The sequence below is a fragment of the Etheostoma cragini genome, chromosome 7, assembly GCF_013103735.1.
Source record: "Etheostoma cragini isolate CJK2018 chromosome 7, CSU_Ecrag_1.0, whole genome shotgun sequence".
Lineage (NCBI taxonomy): Eukaryota > Metazoa > Chordata > Actinopteri > Perciformes > Percidae > Etheostoma > Etheostoma cragini.
The window spans coordinates 18,892,516-18,910,127 of record NC_048413.1 but is presented as its reverse complement, the minus strand read 5'-3'; the positions used below and the strand labels follow the sequence as shown (position 1 = coordinate 18,910,127).

General features: G+C 40.7%; 2 protein-coding genes across 3 annotated transcripts in view; both read left to right on the top strand.

Moving 5' to 3' along the window:
* Positions 1-7,319: 7,319 nt before the first annotated feature.
* On the top strand, positions 7,320-8,310 carry LOC117947344 (transcription factor HES-2-like). Its single transcript, XM_034876175.1, has 4 exons — positions 7,320-7,468; positions 7,570-7,665; positions 7,781-7,868; positions 7,975-8,310. Exons 1-4 carry the CDS (start codon positions 7,379-7,381, stop codon positions 8,304-8,306), a joined length of 606 nt encoding a protein of 201 aa, XP_034732066.1. The 5' UTR covers positions 7,320-7,378; the 3' UTR covers positions 8,307-8,310.
* A 1,077-nt stretch (positions 8,311-9,387) lies between these two features.
* acot7 (acyl-CoA thioesterase 7) overlaps positions 9,388-17,612 on the top strand; it is a 56,713-nt gene continuing 48,488 nt past the window's right edge. Inside the window, exon 1 of one of the 2 annotated variants that reach the window (XM_034876154.1) lies at positions 9,388-9,752. In XM_034876154.1, coding sequence (XP_034732045.1) covers positions 9,703-9,752 — 50 coding nt within the window. In that variant the 5' untranslated portion in view covers positions 9,388-9,702. The remainder of the gene's footprint in view (positions 9,753-17,612) is intronic. The other variant, XM_034876155.1, reaches the window with a different exon arrangement.

The following is a 17,612-nucleotide window of genomic DNA, read 5'->3' as shown; positions in this document are numbered from 1 at the left end:
CCAGTTCAGGATATGCTCCAAGGAACCTCCTCTCTGGCAGAGTGGGCCCTGTGGTGTGTCTGCCTAAAGTTACAGTCATTTGCATGGAACTCCTCCTTCGTGGTTCCAGACAGTGTTCCTCTGCTTAACTGCAGTGGTGGGATACTAACACAAAGAGGGAATGTTGTACACTTGATTTGTTTCAGACTGTTGGAGCCCCATATTAGTTTCAGGTGAACTTCAAAACAAATTTTTGCACACAATGAGGTCCTGTCCCACATCTCCTACATTACAGTTAACAATCTGCAACTGGGCATGTAAGTATTTAGGGCTGGAACGATACACCAAATTTTGTTCAGTTTGGTTCAGGATTTTTGACCCACGTTCGATACAAACCTTGATTCTTTTTTTCTTTTTTTGGAGGGCGGAGGGTCCTCAGTAAACGTAATATAACATTTTTTTCTGACACATGGCATTGATTACATCCCAGTTTGCAACACAGTAATACCTTATTTAATGATATTGATTGATTACAGTGTTGATCAATCCCACACCAAAGATTCTATTGTACCTTAAAATAATGTTTCCAAAATGGTTTCAGTGGTTTATAAACTCGTTGGAATGAGACATAAGAATAATGGTGACAATTCCGCTCCCAAGCTGTAGGGAGAACATAGAGGAAAAGTGCTTTGGTGCCTACTGTAAAGGTGCTGGTCCAGGACTCTCCCTCAGATCGTTCGCAACACGCTCATTTATTTTTAGTATGATTTTTTTGATCGCGGTTAACAACTCTGAGCTAACCCAGAAATTCATCAGTAACTTTAACTTTATAGATAGACAACTAATCCAATGGTAATATACTGTAGCTAGCTAGCACACCCCTGTCTTCTGCCTAAGTCAGGATGAGAGATGATTCTGCCTTCTCCCACAGCGAAACAGGTTCGTGGAGTTTATTGTTTCACAATTTCAGTTTTATTTTCCATATCTTTTCAGCTCTATGAGTAATGTTTTAAAACTTGGAAAATATGGGAAAATTTCAAGCTGTAAATGATCCTTGTTCCTACAAAATAGGAGACTCTGATTTTCACAATATATTCCAAGCACATAAATAGTTTATGACCACTGATTGGCTTGCCTTAAATTCAAAGATAATAGATTTAAAAGCTATGTCTGATTGGAGCATGTTCCAACAGACATGAAGGCTCTTTTTCATTGCTCACTTTAGGTACAGAATGAAGTTCCTGGGAAGTAAACAGCTTAATTTGCAGCCTTATTTGATACAAGAAAATAGCAAAAATATGCAGATCAATGTGTATCAGTGTCTGTGTGAAGCCAGTTAGGGCTGTCAAAACATATACAAAATAAGAACAAATTACGATTAAGCATGTATCTTATTTAAATAACTTATGTTACTGTGTTGTGTGAACAGTTGACTTAATTTACTACTACTTTTATTTTAACATGTTTTATTTAGCGTTTTATTTTGCAGGTTATTTCCCGAGACTGTTTTGCAAAACCACCATTATCGCATCCTGTGCTTAGCGCCTTAAAGAAACACAAAAAACATAGAACTTCCCCCCCCCACTAAGCTACAATGTGTCTGTGGTGTAGCCAGACAAATTGCGTTAATGTCTAATGTTTGTTGCCATTGCAGCAAGCAGTGTGTCCTATATGCAGCAAGTGAGGAGCAAGTCCAACTGAGGTCATGGTGGGGGTTGGGGGGTCTGGGTTTTTTTGCAGTTGGGGGGACAGGAGTTCCCGTCCTGTCAAAGACCCGCGATTACAACACAATCTCTTGTCATCCAACCGTGATGTAATCACCATACACCTTATTGTAGAAAAAACGTTTTCATACATCTACAAAAACGTTTTTAATAAAAAGTTGAATGTGTTTTAAATTGTCCGTTATTGAGTTTTTTGTCTAGTGACATGGTTTATTTACATACAGTAAAACTGAATGAACTAAACTTTACACATCAAGTACAGTTTATTTGACAAAACAGCTGCACGATGTCATCTGTGCTCAGGAGGAAACTTTCCAAAATTAGAAAAAAATGATGATGTCATCAGGGTTGTTTTTGCTTGGGCATAAGGTTTGAAGTATTTTTAGAGAAATCCTGGGTTTTAAACTGGAAGTATGGGGTTTAAACAGTTGCAACTACAGCGCTTGCCTGGCCGGTCAGGTGACGGCCCGGCAAGTCCAACCACTCAGTACCAATGATATCTAATGCTTAGTTAGGCACTTAGTACCATTGCTGAATGATTGTGCTTACCTGTAGATAAAGTGATGCATAGGGCTGTAACCATATGCAAAATTAAACCGAAATTGTGACACTCAGATCCACAAACCTGTGTGGTGGAGTGAGAAAGCTGATTTGCGACTCACCCCTTCCAACTCCCAGAGTTATCCTTCCTGTCCAGATCAAATGCTACCACATCATTAAATTACTATTACTAATAGTCCTTTTGGTGCTTTATCCCCGTTTTGTCTGCTAAATTTAGCAAACTGTAAAGATGGCTAAAAACGCTACCGCTAACGGAAGTGTTACGAATGGCCGCTGCCTTTAATTAACCACTGAAACAATTTTGGAAAGATTGTTTTAAGGTGCACAAGAATCTTTGGCGTTGGATCAATCAATATTGAAATCAATCAATGTCAATTAATAAGATATCTGTTGTATTACTGTGTTGCAAAGTGCGATATAATAAATGACAAAACAATGCCATGTGGCAGAAAAGAGTTGTATAACTCTCCAGTGAGAAACTACTCATTAACTATTTATCTGTTTATTAGCAACTAATCTTTAGTGCTTGAATCACTGTCAGTCAGTAAATTTAGCCGAACAAATGTTACTGTGAGCCAGGTACAGGGCACTGCGAGGTCCCCGTCTTTCTTGGCGTCCGTTGCCGGTAAGTTTAGCTGACAAAAGGTGATTGTCATGCGACAGTTGAGTTTAGGTTTCCAAACAACTAGATAAGATTATAAACAAAGATTGTGGTGTGGATTAAAATATTGGTCCCCTTAAGGAGTAGCCTGGAAGTCTAGACGCCCTCTAGCGGCAGCAACTGTAATTTGTTAGTCTAGAAACTCAGTTGGCTTGCAAGCTGGAAAAACCTAATTCTGGTCTGGCCAATCACAGCGTGTATAGAGTCGGTGGGTGGGCTTAACCCAAGGACTGCAGAGTTGCGACAGTTCTGCGTGAAATCCCTGCTACCTGAAAACCAAGGACGTGGGTGCTGCTGCTGGAGAACAGCGGTCTTTGCAATCGGCTTTGGCCGCGACTCCGGAAGACTTGCACACTGAAGTCATTCTTAAAAAAAGGAAGATGTGTTCGGAGTTGTGCCGACCAGATACGGCAAAAGTTGAATCTATCAACTAGCATTGCTCTGGTTGGTTTTAGCTCTATCCTACTGCGTGCAGAGGGAATTTGAAAGACAACCGTTTATTCCGCCCCTCAGTTCCTAGACCCGACAGCTTGATGTGGGTCTGGCTTGTCAAGCTCCTTAAGGAGTAGCCTTCTTCCAAAGACACAACACGCATTTTCTGGTTAAAAAGTCTTGTGTTTTCCCTGGACCATGTACTCCGCTCACACGCTTGAAAGCCCCGTGTGTCATGATACAGAGTGCAGACCACAGTGCTTTTACAACAGCAGTCAATGTGCATGCAGCAACAAAAACGCGGAACACATACAATGAAATTACAGTTACTTTTCATAATAATATGAAATAGTTCATGAGAACAGCCTGATTTCACATTTTGCATAAAAGTAGCCTACGTTTTATTTGACAAGTATTTATTTCACACAGCAGCACACAAACCTAGGCTAACCATGTGGTTATCATAAAGACTATGTATATGTAATTAAGAAAATATGCTCGTAATAGATTTTTTTCCATAATGCCCATCCCTAAATTCAACGCTAAAGTGGCTGGGTTGCACTCTAATGATTATTTGCCTGTTTTGTTATTATATTGTTTATTTTGATCAGTGTAACAGGTTGCAGGTGGAATGTCACTATGTCCAGCTGGTAGAAAGAAGCAAAGATGCTCTGCACTTTTACAGACTGACACAAGTAAAACCACAGTTGGTTGCTGTTAACAAAAAACCCTTCGGACACAAAGGATTGGATTCAATTGATGAGGGAAGCAGGCTAACCCTAACCCTAAAGTTCATTTTGATAGAACAAAGTAATGAAATAATAAAAAGAATTAACATTAACATGATTTAGGCCTATTCTATATATATATTTTTAGAGCAAAACAAATACTTACAATATCAGGTAGGAACAACATCATCATAATAGATGCACAAAGACAAAAGTGACAACTTTGACGTCTCTGTCAAATAAAGGGAAGACCATGGTAAATATTATTCACCTAAAACACGTGGTCACATTAACGTTTCAACCCGCTATTTGGAATATTTTTGTCTAATTTGCGCTTTTGTTTTTACTCCCGAGAGGTGGACTGAGGTGAGATTGCTTTCATTACATATCGACAAGAATAAAGAATAAACGCTGTCGTCTGTATTCATTTTTTTAAAACACATTCTCTTTCATTTTGGTATCTGAAACATTTAGACATTTTGATGGTCACATGTGGAGTTCGTTTACAGCTCGATGTGGGTTCTCCATTGTTTGAGAAACAGGAAAAGCACCGAAGCCGCCCGTTTTCTCTCTCTTTTACATCATGCTAAACAAGAAGTAAGGTGTTTCTCCCCCATCCCACAGCCCGCATGTGACTCTTAATTCCCATGAAGTTGTTGGAACATTTTCAGACAAAGGCTTCCTGTTATCCGGCCTGCACAGATGGGTTACCGACGCCGAATTTGCTTGAAAAGACAAAGGAGGACTCTAACTGTAAGAGCAAAACGGAGGAGAAGTGTACCTTTCCCCAACCCCCATCATCCCCATCATCCCTCAGTCCCAGCGGGGCGGAGAGGGGCGCGTGCAGCAAGTGTGCCTGTCAGTTTCAGGGCTTGGCTTTGTTGAAGCAGCACAAACATGTCTACACGATGGTAGTCTTCACTTCCCTCGACTGTGTAGACTATTTATTTTAGACCTTATTATAAGTTTTAGAAAAACTCCGTATATATGTCGCCCCGGCTCCGTGTAAAACGTAGTAAACATTCATATCTCGTTGCGCAAAAAAAGGGGAACATTGAACTGAACAATGGAAAACACTCGGAAAACAATTTAACGTTAATGAGACAAATGCCTAATGCATAATTGCTTTAATATATTTTATAATGTTCTACTTGCAATTCTGCTTCTGTTTTTAGGAAGCTGTCACCTTTTTTTAATAAAAGCTTCATGGGTTTCAATATGCGCTTTACAGTGCTATTTAACGTAGGCTACTTCTCTTTAAAGAAGAACCTCCTTGTCCACGGAATCATGCAATCTGTTCTTCCAGACCAGCATCTTTACCGCCACCAACAGATTGGGCTTTGTTTTCCTTCATCACGATATAATATTGATAAACAAGCATTTCATAATAGCTTGGACGCTTAAATATCAAAGAGGAAAGCTGATGGAGACAATTGCAACAGAGTTTCCAAAGAGGGGGGCGAGAATAGTCTGTTTCAGTTGGACAACAACATGGACCCATAAGAAGGATGCAGATGGAGCACCCACGCCAAAACTGCGTGGAGATCATGTGTCATGCGTGTAAAATGCATAGAAAAACTTCTTTAGTATATGCAATGCAGTGTGTGTGTGTGTGTGTGTGTGTGTGTGTGTGTGTGTGTGTGTGTGTGTGTGTGTGTGTGTTGGTGTGGGAAGGGGAGGGGGGGGGTACGCATGGATGAGATATGGACAGATTCATGGTGGGACAGAGGTATTGGCTGTTCAGGATGCTGGTGTGGTGCAGGAGGAGTGTATGGGGGTTGGGGTCAATTGATGGAATGGGGGGGGGGGTTGAAGGGTCTGTAACAGACAGCCATCTGGTCACCGTGGCGCGTGCTGCGCGCATGGTTCCCCTGAGTGCAGTGGTATTCGGTTTTAATGTTTCTCCAGTTTTTTATTTAAAATCAAAAAAGCATCTCAAAGCTGTAATTCAAAGTTTGATTCATATCCCGCATAACACAATGGTCGTTGGTAATAAATAGCTCTCCACAAGGAAATAGTCTAAATAGTTACAAGATCTAGTAAGTTAAAAACCATGGAAGGTTTCTTTTATATTCCGCGGTGGCTACTGTGATTATAGTCCATCGTCCCTCGCTGCGCACCCTCTGTTTTTTAGCCCCCACCGCATTGCGTGAGGCGTTGGTAGCACCAGGATCCACACCCTACAGGTAGACCCCCTACCGGGCAGAAACAGCATAAAACGTCACATGCAAAACTATTGTTGCCAAAATCTTACAGCAGATGTTATTTGAAAGTAGCGTGGCTTGGGTATGAGATTGGAGTAAGAGTCTGTATCTCGGTGGACACGTTTTCATACACGCAAGCCTGACCCCTATGCCAGTAATGTATGTATTGCACATTGTTGTTCCAAGTCTGCATATTTATTTTAAAAGGATATTGAATGTAAAGGATATGTAATCAAACTTGGGCAAATTACACACAATAAAATACAGTTAAACTGTTGTATATTTTGCCATTCCAAGCAAAATTAAATTCAGCAGGCAAATAAATCTAAATAATGAAAACTTAGAAATTGTTGATGTGGTGAATGTATATATATATATATTACATATTACATTACATTATATTACATTACATATGTAATGTAATAATATTACATTACATATATATATATTATATATATATATATATATATATATATATATATATATATATATATTATATATATAACCTATATTACAATGTAATATAGGTTCCATTGTGTACCATTGATCTCAAAATAAATGAATGCTATATAGCCTATATTTGGTTCCCAGCCACATGTGAATGGTGCGTAATTACGCACTACGCCTATTTATTGTGTATTATTGTGTTTACGAATAACCTATTTCATCCTCTATACGCGAAATAATGAACATAATTGTGTAATATTTACTATGATATAAATTGTAGAGTTTGTTGAATTGATATTTGATGAATGATCATCCGGTGCGTCCAAACAGCATCTTTACGCACACACTTCTTTAGCTTGTTGACGCAGATTTAGTTTTATTTGGCCTATGGATCACAACGCAGACACGCACTGCGGTTGTTACGCATGGATTAGAGTAGAACACAGATGGTTATCTTACTGAATTTGGTATTTTTGTGTTGTTTCCATTGAATACGTAGATAGTCCAAATCGTTTCGTGTTGGCTTGGGGGCGTTAACCGACGCCACGGACCCGCATATATACCGCAGCCCTGGACCGTTAGAGACACATCTTCTCTGACTTCTGTTCTGGACGCTGCTCCGGCACAAAGACGAAGCTGAAAATGTCTCCAAACATGACTTGTGAAGCTCTCCAGTCGTTTTCTCCAAGGGTAACTGTGGCCAAAAGAAAAGAGGCTCTTGAGCTCCGAAAGGTAAGCGAAGTCACTGAATTATGCTTCATTTTTTGAAACATTTTCTGATGATTTGCAGTTAATATAATGAATGAATACTAAATATGATGTGTTCTTTCCAGACAATGAAACCTTTGATGGAAAAAAGAAGGCGCGCCCGTATCAACGACAGCCTGAACCATTTGAAAAACCTCATCCTTCCCCTCACAGGCAGAGATGTGAGTTATTATATCCATTTAAATACATGCAGAACAAACATTTCAGATACACTTAAGTCGAGGCAACGTTTAAGCTCATATGTTTAACATTTGCTTTTTATTTATTTTTTTCCAGAAGACTCGCTTCTCCAAGCTTGAGAAAGCCGAAATCCTGGAAATGACTGTGAGGTTCCTCAGCGACATTCCCCCTGTTAGCACGAAAAGTATGTTATGGTTCTGCTGCTTTAACTCTTTTATTTATAAACACATATATGAGATGCAATCTCGTCATTTTTGAACTGCGAAACTAACCTGGCATTGTCTTTTCAGATTCCGCAGACAGATACAAGGAAGGCTACAAATCCTGCCTCCAGCGCGTCTCTGCTCTGCTTCCCAAAACGAGCCTGGACCAAGACGCGTGTCAGCGGGTGAACGAATTCGTCCAGCAGTCTACGTCCGCCACCGGCACCCCAACCTGTCTGAACTGCTGCGCTCAGAGCTCCAGGACTCTCCCTCAGATCCAACAGAGACTCCTGAGCCTCAAATCCAGCTTCAGCTCCAGATTGGAGAGCCAGTCCCGCAGCAGCGGCGGCGCAGTGGCTCCCTGCCCAGCGCAGTCCGGCCCGCAGGCTGTCAGCGCTGCCATGTGGAGACCTTGGTAGATTTCGTTAGTTACAGCGGCCTGCTTCTCCAAAAACCCTGTGAAAAGACTGTAAAGTGTTTAATATGTAGGCAGCATGTTGAGATAGCATCACTTGTTCATGTGCAAAGTGATTCGCCACCTCGCTTCCGTTGATGAAAGACAGAATTCAACGTTAAATCGAATTGGTTGAGTATTATATACTTACGTTTTGCGCACGAGTCTGTTGTCCTTTATGAGTTGACAAGTTTAGACAGTCGTATCTTTTTTTAAATCTGCATGTATGTATACGTTAAGTATTTAGTCCTCTTTGTGGACTAAGTGATTATGGGCCATTGAAACTGCCCTGTAAGACCCAAAGGGTCAGTCTGTATAAATTTGCACCATAGACTTCAGAGTCCTGAGTCTGTGCAGATGAACTCTGTAGACATATAATGTGTCAGTGTAAGTATCTCTGTTGGGATGTGTTTTATGTTGCTATTTACAGCAAATGTAATATATATGTTATATAACCACAAATAAAACGAGTATGTCGTGGTAAAGTGCTGTGTTTTTGTTTTACACTTTATGGTCCTTTGTCCAAATTTGCCTGTTTGACTATTCCCATGCGTGATTACGTATCTTTAACGCACAGCCACGGAAGGTTGAACATTGGCCATGGGCTACTATGGAAAACGTTATTTAACAGGCACATGGTTGGCACACTTCACACAACATGATAAACGGAATTATGCATTACAATTACGGGGACAACAGGCCTGAAAGGCAGCAGAAAACAATGTTTCGAGGCTGCCTCGTTCCAACAATAGGATCATAAATATGAAAGCATCTCCAGCCTTTCAACTGGACCAAACATGAAGTAATGTTTCCTTATATGGAAACATCTCTGTTTCCATATAAGGAAAAGCCTGGCCGACATAACTGTCAAGCGGATGTTAACACAAAAAAAACCGTTAGTCAGTGACAGTGTGACTCGGCCGGGATGGATGTTGTGGTCAAACGCGCTTACAACATGCAAGTTGAATGTCCGCCTTCTGTTGATATTCGAGTCGATGCGGTCTCTGCTGCCCTCCTCCGGCGGCTGTGGGTATTGACACAGTTCGGTTTGGATTTTCGTTGCACAATCTTGGCTTTCCCATTTGGCTCTTTGAAAGACACCGGCTGCACGTGAGATAAACGGCGGTCGTTCGTTTGACGTAATCTCTAAATCCACAAATGAGCCACACTGTACGAAACATCCTCTTTGCATGGAGCTTTACATATGAGGCATTTCTCCCAGAGACCAGACAGAGCAGCCGACGGACACCAGGGGAGTCTGATTTCCGTTCACATCACACAGGAATCGCGCTGCAACACGAGACCAATACACCCGGGACGTCCTCATTATCATCGTCAGCAGCAGCAGCAGCAGCAGCAGCATGTCGGTACCGCAGGCGCTCGAGGCAGCATCCCCCCTCCAAATATGCAGGTATGACGTTTGATACGACACAATAACACATGTGCGAGTAACATTTACACGCTAATAACGTGCCGCTGCTCGACTAAATACGAGAACAGCGCGGCTACCGGCGTCGTTTCTAACAGGATAATCCGCGTCGTGTCCGGGTAAACACAGTGACCTGCTGTGCTCTGCCGGGTTGTTCAAGCTTGGCTGTACTATGATAACTCAAACGTCGTGTTTCCAGGTCATTTAGCTTGTGTTCCCGGCAGAAGTGAAGACCATTTATTTCCTAGGCCTACGTGATAACCTTAGCGCGGTTAGCACCGGTAAAACACGCTCTAAAACTACCAAGGACACATACAGTCGCCGTCATTTTACCAAAGCCCCAATAAAAGTTTAATTTCATACCGTGTAGGTTTTTAATCAGTTCGCTATTATAAGATAAATAGTTTGTGTTTCTGCGGTGTGTGGTTAAATCGCGTGTAGTTGATCCATGATTATTTAATAAGCAGATGATTTAAGAACACTAAAAGCTGTGTGTGATACGGTGGTAATGACTTACTGTTGGAGTACCTTTTAGAATGAATCGGGTTTATTCCCAGCATGCAGAGTAGGCTATGTTGTACTTGTGCCTGCCTGCAGGTGGAGCCACATAGCCCTGTCACAGTCGTATGTCACAGTACAACAGCTCTGTAAATGTCCTCAGCTGGTTCAGAACTAATCCCTGTCAATTCAGGTGGAAACCATCTATATTAAAGGTTGTGGTGTTGTTGTGATTTACAACATGTCAGAGCTAAAGACACACACAGTTTGCCCCATAGCTTTACATTCTTCCTTCTTCTGTGAGAAGTCATTAATAAACAGTTAATGCCCAGTTTCATTTTGTCAGTTGCATTCATTGAAAGCTTGGTTCATGCTGCTACTAGCGCCACATTTTGACACACAAGCTGCATTGGTGCATGTTTGAAAAGAAAGAGGACATTTTCAACCTGAGATTTAAGACACATATGATATGACAACTCCCAACTCGAGTCAGTGAATTGTGAGTGGTTTGGTTATATTAAAGGCTGACTTCAGCAGAGAACTTAAAAGTAGATTCTACTCTTGAGTCCGTCATCATATTTAGCACTCAATGGTAGTAAACCTTTTACAAACAACTCACACATCCAAACATTCTTCTGTGCATCTCCGTGCACAGGATATGTTTCCTTTGTTACAAGCACTTAATGGTAGTAAAATCACATAGTCCCTTCAAATACCCCTTAAGAAATTCCCACAAACATGTCATGGTAAAGTTGGGCGGTAATACGGTATACCGCGGGGACTTAAAAATGGCAACGGTATCAGTTTCAATACTGTCATAAAAAAAACGCAATGCACTTATATAGGAGACAATGATTAAATACAGTTTATTTATTGCCTACAAATGCGTGGTTGTCATCACGTGACATTGTGGAGGAGAAAGACAGAGAGGGGGGGAAAGATGGCAACTTATGCACCGAGTCACGTGGTCTCGAAGAAGAACATGACTTCTGCAGTTTGGCAGCATTTCAGGTTCCGAGCTGATGAAAAGTTTCAGTAATAGTGTTTGGTATATAACAGTGTAGGCATCAGCCAACAATTAGGTGACACCGTCCGAGCCTTACATCCTCATTTTTAATTAGTCATGATAATACCGTTACCCGCAGTAAAATACAAACCTGTCCTCTCCGACAGATGAACCTTTGAAATGTATTGATATATGACCTTGTATCCAGAGAGTAAGCATTTTCCAGGTGAATGGCCCTGCTTGTCATACAAGTGAAGATCACTCCGTAACCTTCTAAAATGGTACGCCCCCTTTTCACTTCGAATGGACCAAAATAAACAACCCCAACACTATTGAATGGAGGGAAATCAGGAACAATTTTCTCTGAAGGGCAAGTCTGCCATCATTTGTTCGCCTTTCTTCTGTAGCGTCTGCAAAATCTGCATCTTACTGTAATTTTCCTCACTGCAGAGTTAGCATTTGTGATCCAATATTTTTTTCCTTACAGTGGAAAGTACATAATTTCTTCCACCGTGGCACAACCGTTCATGAAAAAGGCAGACAATAAGGGTTGAGAGGGGTTTGTCTTTAGACAGGATTTGTGTCCTCAGGCAAATCTGATTTATTGAGGCGTACCCCAACTCTCAGAAGTCCATCTTTTAGAACTGGTTCCAGCTTAAAGATGGTGCTGCCTTTTTTTCACCGTTTTTTGAGATGATAATGCAGCAATCTCATCCTGGAATCTCTTTTGCTGACAAAAGAAAATTACTGAGTTATCAACTTCTAAGAGGTCATCCAGTGCCAAGTTCTTCCCTTTGAGTGAAAATTGAAAAACTTGCATTTCTTGCTCACATCCACCTTTGATGTTCCATTAGCACTTAAATGTGCAAGCTGCAGCTGCTTTCTTTGCTTACTCAGCTTCAGCAGGGTTTCTTTCAGTCTGAGGATCCATGCAACTGCAACTTTTAATCTCTGCCAATCAGAGAAATACGTTATTAGCTGATTGATGGTATTTAAGGTGTTAATAGTTACATAACCAACACACTTCGCTTAACCTCTGGTCATCACTTGGGATGCTGAAATCCACAAGCAACCTTGGCCACTCATCTTCTGTATCCCATAGAAAGGTTGGGCTTTCATCCCATCTTTGGTTGACCAACTTTTCTGCTTTCAATCCTCTTGAAGCGTCATCTGCAGGGTTTAGTGATGTGGGAACATAACTCCACTGTGACTCGTCTGAGTTGTCTCTTATCATGGAAACTCTGTTAGTAATAAAGGTTAGGAATCTTTTGTCCTCATTTTTGATATACGTTAGAACTGATTTCTTCAGTGGGAGCTGCAGCTCTGATTGAAGCATCTTGTCAACTTTAATGGCAACAACAGCAGCAGTGAGTTCCACACGAGGTATGGTGATGGGTCTTAGAGGAGCCACTCTGGATTTGCCAAACAAGAACTTAACATGAACCACTTCCTCAAAGTTTTGCATTCTCAGGTACGTAACTGTGCCATGTCCATTTTGAAATGATGGAGTTGTGCACTTACAATCTTTCCACATCCTTTAGGCATGATACACCTGTTGACTTTGAAATTAGCCATTTTCTTTAAATATTTTAGCCACTTGATCCACTTCTGCTCGAAAGGTGGAGGTATGAGGTCATCCCAATCAAGCTTTTTCCCACTTAACTCCTGCAGCAACAGTTTAACAGGGAGAATAAATGGTGCCAAGAACCCCAGTGGATCGTAGATGGAACTGATTACAGAAAACACACCACGTTTGGTGTGAGGTTGCTCCCTAATCTTCAGTTTGGAATTTCTAGTCCGTTTCTATACATCATTGCAGACCTAAGCCTATTGCTATTGGCAGTTTCTCTCTGTCCAGACCCAGTTCAAACAAGTTCTTCGATTTGTGTTCTTCTGGAATACTTTGAAATATGTCCCGGCTGTTACTGATCCATTTTGTGAGATTGAAACCCCCTTTGCTGCATATGGCTCTCAGATTCGTAACCATGAGGAACGCCTCCTTTTCAGAGGAGAGAATTTTCAGAAGATCATCCATGTAGGAATTTCTTTTGACTGTGTCAATGACTTCTTCTGGAAAGCTTGTTTGATTATCCTCGGCAGTCTTCCTAAGTGCAAAGCAGGCACAACTGGGGGATAATACAGCCCCAAATAAATGAACAGGCATACGATACTCAATCAGATCACGGTCCAGGTTACCTTCAGGGCACTATAAAAATCTTAAGTCCACATGCACTTCTGCTGCCTTGACTTGGTGGAACATGGCTTGTATGTCTGCCATCATGGCTACAGGATCTTGTCTGAACTGTTAAAGGACTCCTATTAAGGAGCTGTTCAAGTTTGGGCCTTGTAAAAGTAGACTATTAAGAGAGATACCTTTTAAGTCTGCTCCACAGTCAAACACAACACCCAAGGTTCTCTTCTTTAGGATGATATACGCCATGACGCGGTATATACCACACCTTTCCCTTGGTTCTGATGCTGCGGAATCTGTTCCACATAGCCTTTTAATGACAACAGTAATACATTTTGTGTACTCCTCTTGCATCCTTCTGAATCCTTCTCCTCAAACTACAAACACATTGCTTGGTAATGCAGAGATTGTTTGGCATGGTAACGTCTTTTTCTTTGAAAGGCAGTTTCAATATGTAATTTCCTTTTATGAAGCTGAACAGAGCTATCCACATTTTCAACAAATTTCCTTTCCTCCCTTGACATCTCCTCTTGGTCTTTGGAGGTTACCTCATTGAAGTCAAGGTTGTACTGGTTCAGCAGTCTCTTTTCAATTCTGTTGACCCCAGTCCTATTGACAGTAACCCGAGGGTAACCACTCAATCATTGCTTGTTAGTGTTTCCCTTTAGTGGACCATTAACCACCCAACCCAATAATGTTTTGATAGTATATGGTCGTTTGCCTTGACTTTTAATAACTTCCCAAGGCTCCATCAACTCAAAGTATTGGTACCGATTAACAAGTCCACATTAGCTTTTATATGAGGAATCCCAACGTCCTTTAAATATGGCAACTTAACCAAGTCCTCTTCACTGATAATGTTGTCTGTTGACTAAGGCATCTCCTCATGAGTGAAAACATCAGAAAGCTCATAGAAGTGTTTTCCAGCAAACTCAGAGATGTTTTTTGGTCAGTTCTGTATCTACTTGGACCGCTCTTTCCCTTTTTGCAATATGCAAAATGCTGGAATGTATTTGGTTGCAGTGTCTGCAAGTAATGCGCCTGCCGTAATTCTTGCTTACATGTCCTGTGCATAAGCAACCAAAACAAAGACCCTTACTCTTTAGAAAGTTTAACTTGTCCCTGTGTGTCTTTTCCTCCAGTTGTGGACATTGCTCCAATGCATGACCACGTGTCCAATACAGACAGGAATTCTGGTTTGGGTTGTTACAATTTATACTTTCTTTTTGTGCTTTATTCATTTGAGCACCTGACTTTAACTCGTCAGAAATAGACACGAGTCGTCAAACTGTTTCAATTGAAAGGTGTTTTTATTTTAGACTTGCTTTTGATTCCTTTCTGAGATGTAGTGTCCTGTATGCCACCAAAGATTGGTTCGGAAGCTGTTCTCAATGAATTTGATAATGTCAGCGAAACAAGGTCTTTGGTTGGTTTGATCCAAGATTTGGCATGCTTGTACTCTCCGATGTTCTCTGAACTTAAACGGAAGATTCTGAATCACAGTTCTCATGTTTGCTGGCATGTTTAGCTCTTGTAAATATTCAAGCTCTTCCATAGTATTGGAACATTCATGTAGAAACATTGGATAAACTTGGAGTCCTTTATGTCCTCTGACTTGACTGCTGTGACCTTTAGTTCGTTTCCAAAATGCTCCTTCAGTAGCTGCTTGGCAACAGTGTAACCTCTTTCTGGCGTCATATGAAGGCAGCTGTGTACAAGGTCTCTTGGCTGTCCTTTAATAAATTGGTCAAGATAGTATAGACAGTCATCCTTATTGTTTGTTTTTGCTTCCACATAATGCTCAAAGGCTTACATAAATGATTTGAACTGCAGAGGATCTCCATAAAAAAGGGAGAGGCAGAAAGTGTGAGGTTTTCAACTGAACAAGGAGCGATGTTATTTCTTTCTGTTGTTGCAGCAAGCTGTACAGATCTCTTGGCGCTTGAATACTGCTTTCAGATGGTAAAGAGGTATGAACGATTGCTGGGTTTGTTTGCTGTTCCAAGGGATCAAAAGTTACTGTAGGTATTTTAGGCATCTCTTTTAAACTTTTTGAACTTTGGCATCATCACGCTTACTGTGATGAGGTGGGTCCTTTAAATACTGTTATAGCTGCCTATGCACAGGCTCGTATTTTTTTTCTATGAATTGAGAGATCCAGGAATATCTTTGTGTTCAACCCCCTTTTCAAAAATAATACTCAATTCCATCTGATTTTACCCTTGAGACATTGCTGTTGTCACATGCTTGGAGAACAGCTAGCTTAGCCATAGAAGCTGTGCAAACATGCACAGGATTTGGGTGTTTGCTTTAAATTTGTCTAGTTGTGTGTGTTTGATAAATACCTTTCTTACCTGGTAATGGAAGATTGTCTGACTAAAACTTGTGATATAAAATCCCCTCCACCCCAGTCACTTCTTTATGCTCTGGTGTGGGCCTCAGGACAGAAATCATGCCACGATATGCTTTTCTGAAGCTAATTCACAGTTTTTGCCTGTATTCTACTCACCACAGGTAAGCATGAGGTGTTTTGTGTTTGCTTCAGCCACCAGTGAGAAGATAGTGATTATACTCTATGTAGTTATTAATGGTTCTGTCATTAACAACGAGTAAAGGTTAATTCAAAGACAAGGTTAGGTGTGCCTTTTCAGATATTTCTAAACCATAAATAAATAAATAAAACAGACATAATTTAGGTGTGGTGTGTGGGTGTTCCAACTTTAGAAACCGATATGTAATGGAAACGGAAAATTCCCCACACCATGACCTGTAAATGAAACCTTGTTATATTCTAGATTTGTGATATTCATATCAATACAGTATACGTTACTAGGTTCTTTAACCACCGAGACAACGTTTCATACCTCAGTGATGAATGCGAGATTGATGTGGACGTTGTAAAGGGCTATTGCTGCACTATTACACATTGTATGTAATCAAAGTGATCCATTATTTTGGATTGGAATGTGTATTTGAACAAGATTAAAGATCAGAGGGACTTTCAAATTTGTACAATTTCAGTCCTTGCATAGACTTTCACCTCTAAATCAGTTCTGAAAACACCATTGCAACAGGTTTATACTTTCCGTTCCCCTTTTTAAAAAGAATTTTCAATGGCTTTAGGTGTGGCGTAGCCTTTGCCCCTGTTAGCTGTTTTTCTGGATGTGTCTCAAACCGTTACCTTGATTTAAAAGACAGGTCAGACAGTTTTGGCTGTGATTTTGGTCTTGAATGTTACTGTTATAATTCTGGATTTCTAAGCTGAAACTCTCATGTAGACAAGTTTCCATGTATGAAACAATAGGCACACATTTACTGAAAAATATGTACAATCCAACAAAAAAAACAAAAACACGTTTTGTCCCTGGGACTCTTGCCAGATGTGTCACTAAACCTTTTTTACTCTGCCTGTCTGCTGTGCTACACAAACCTAGGTGTAATGATGCCATATTATATCGTTGCCAATGTGTGCATCAGTGGTTGTGTTGAGATCCACTTTGATCAGTTGCGACGCCAAAGGGGGAGTCAATGGTATTGAGCATGACATCACTCACTACATTGTTGGGACTCAAAATCTCAGAAGATGTGAGTGTAGAGATCATACAAGAGGGAAGTGGGCCAGAGAGTCAGTCAGCCCCTCCTTGATAGCTCTATGTTTTTCATTAGAATAATCTATCACAGTGCTGAAGTAGTAGATATTAATTTATTTTCTGGTTACTATGTGTAACATAACAATTTCAATTTCAATTTTGCTGATGCTCGGCTCTTGACGCCAGTAAAATGTAAATGTTGCAATTGTGAAATTCCCAACCCATGTAACTGACTGACCTCTGACATAGAGGAAGTCTATGTCATTCATAATAACAAGGAACAATGATTCCCGTGATTAGTCGAGTCAGTGCAACGGTTCATACCTGGTGTGTCTGTGTAAGCAGATTGTAGATCGTAACTGGTAAGACTAGTTCAACCCACACGAAAAACAGTTGATCTACATGATGGAATGCTGCACTGCCAATGACACTCTATGCAGTCATCAGTAATATACATGGAGAGAAGAAGCTGGAGTCTAAACATTTAGAAAATACTCCACATGTTTTGCTCAACAGAAATCCTTTTAACTCTACCTAGAAGCACATCACAGCAGATA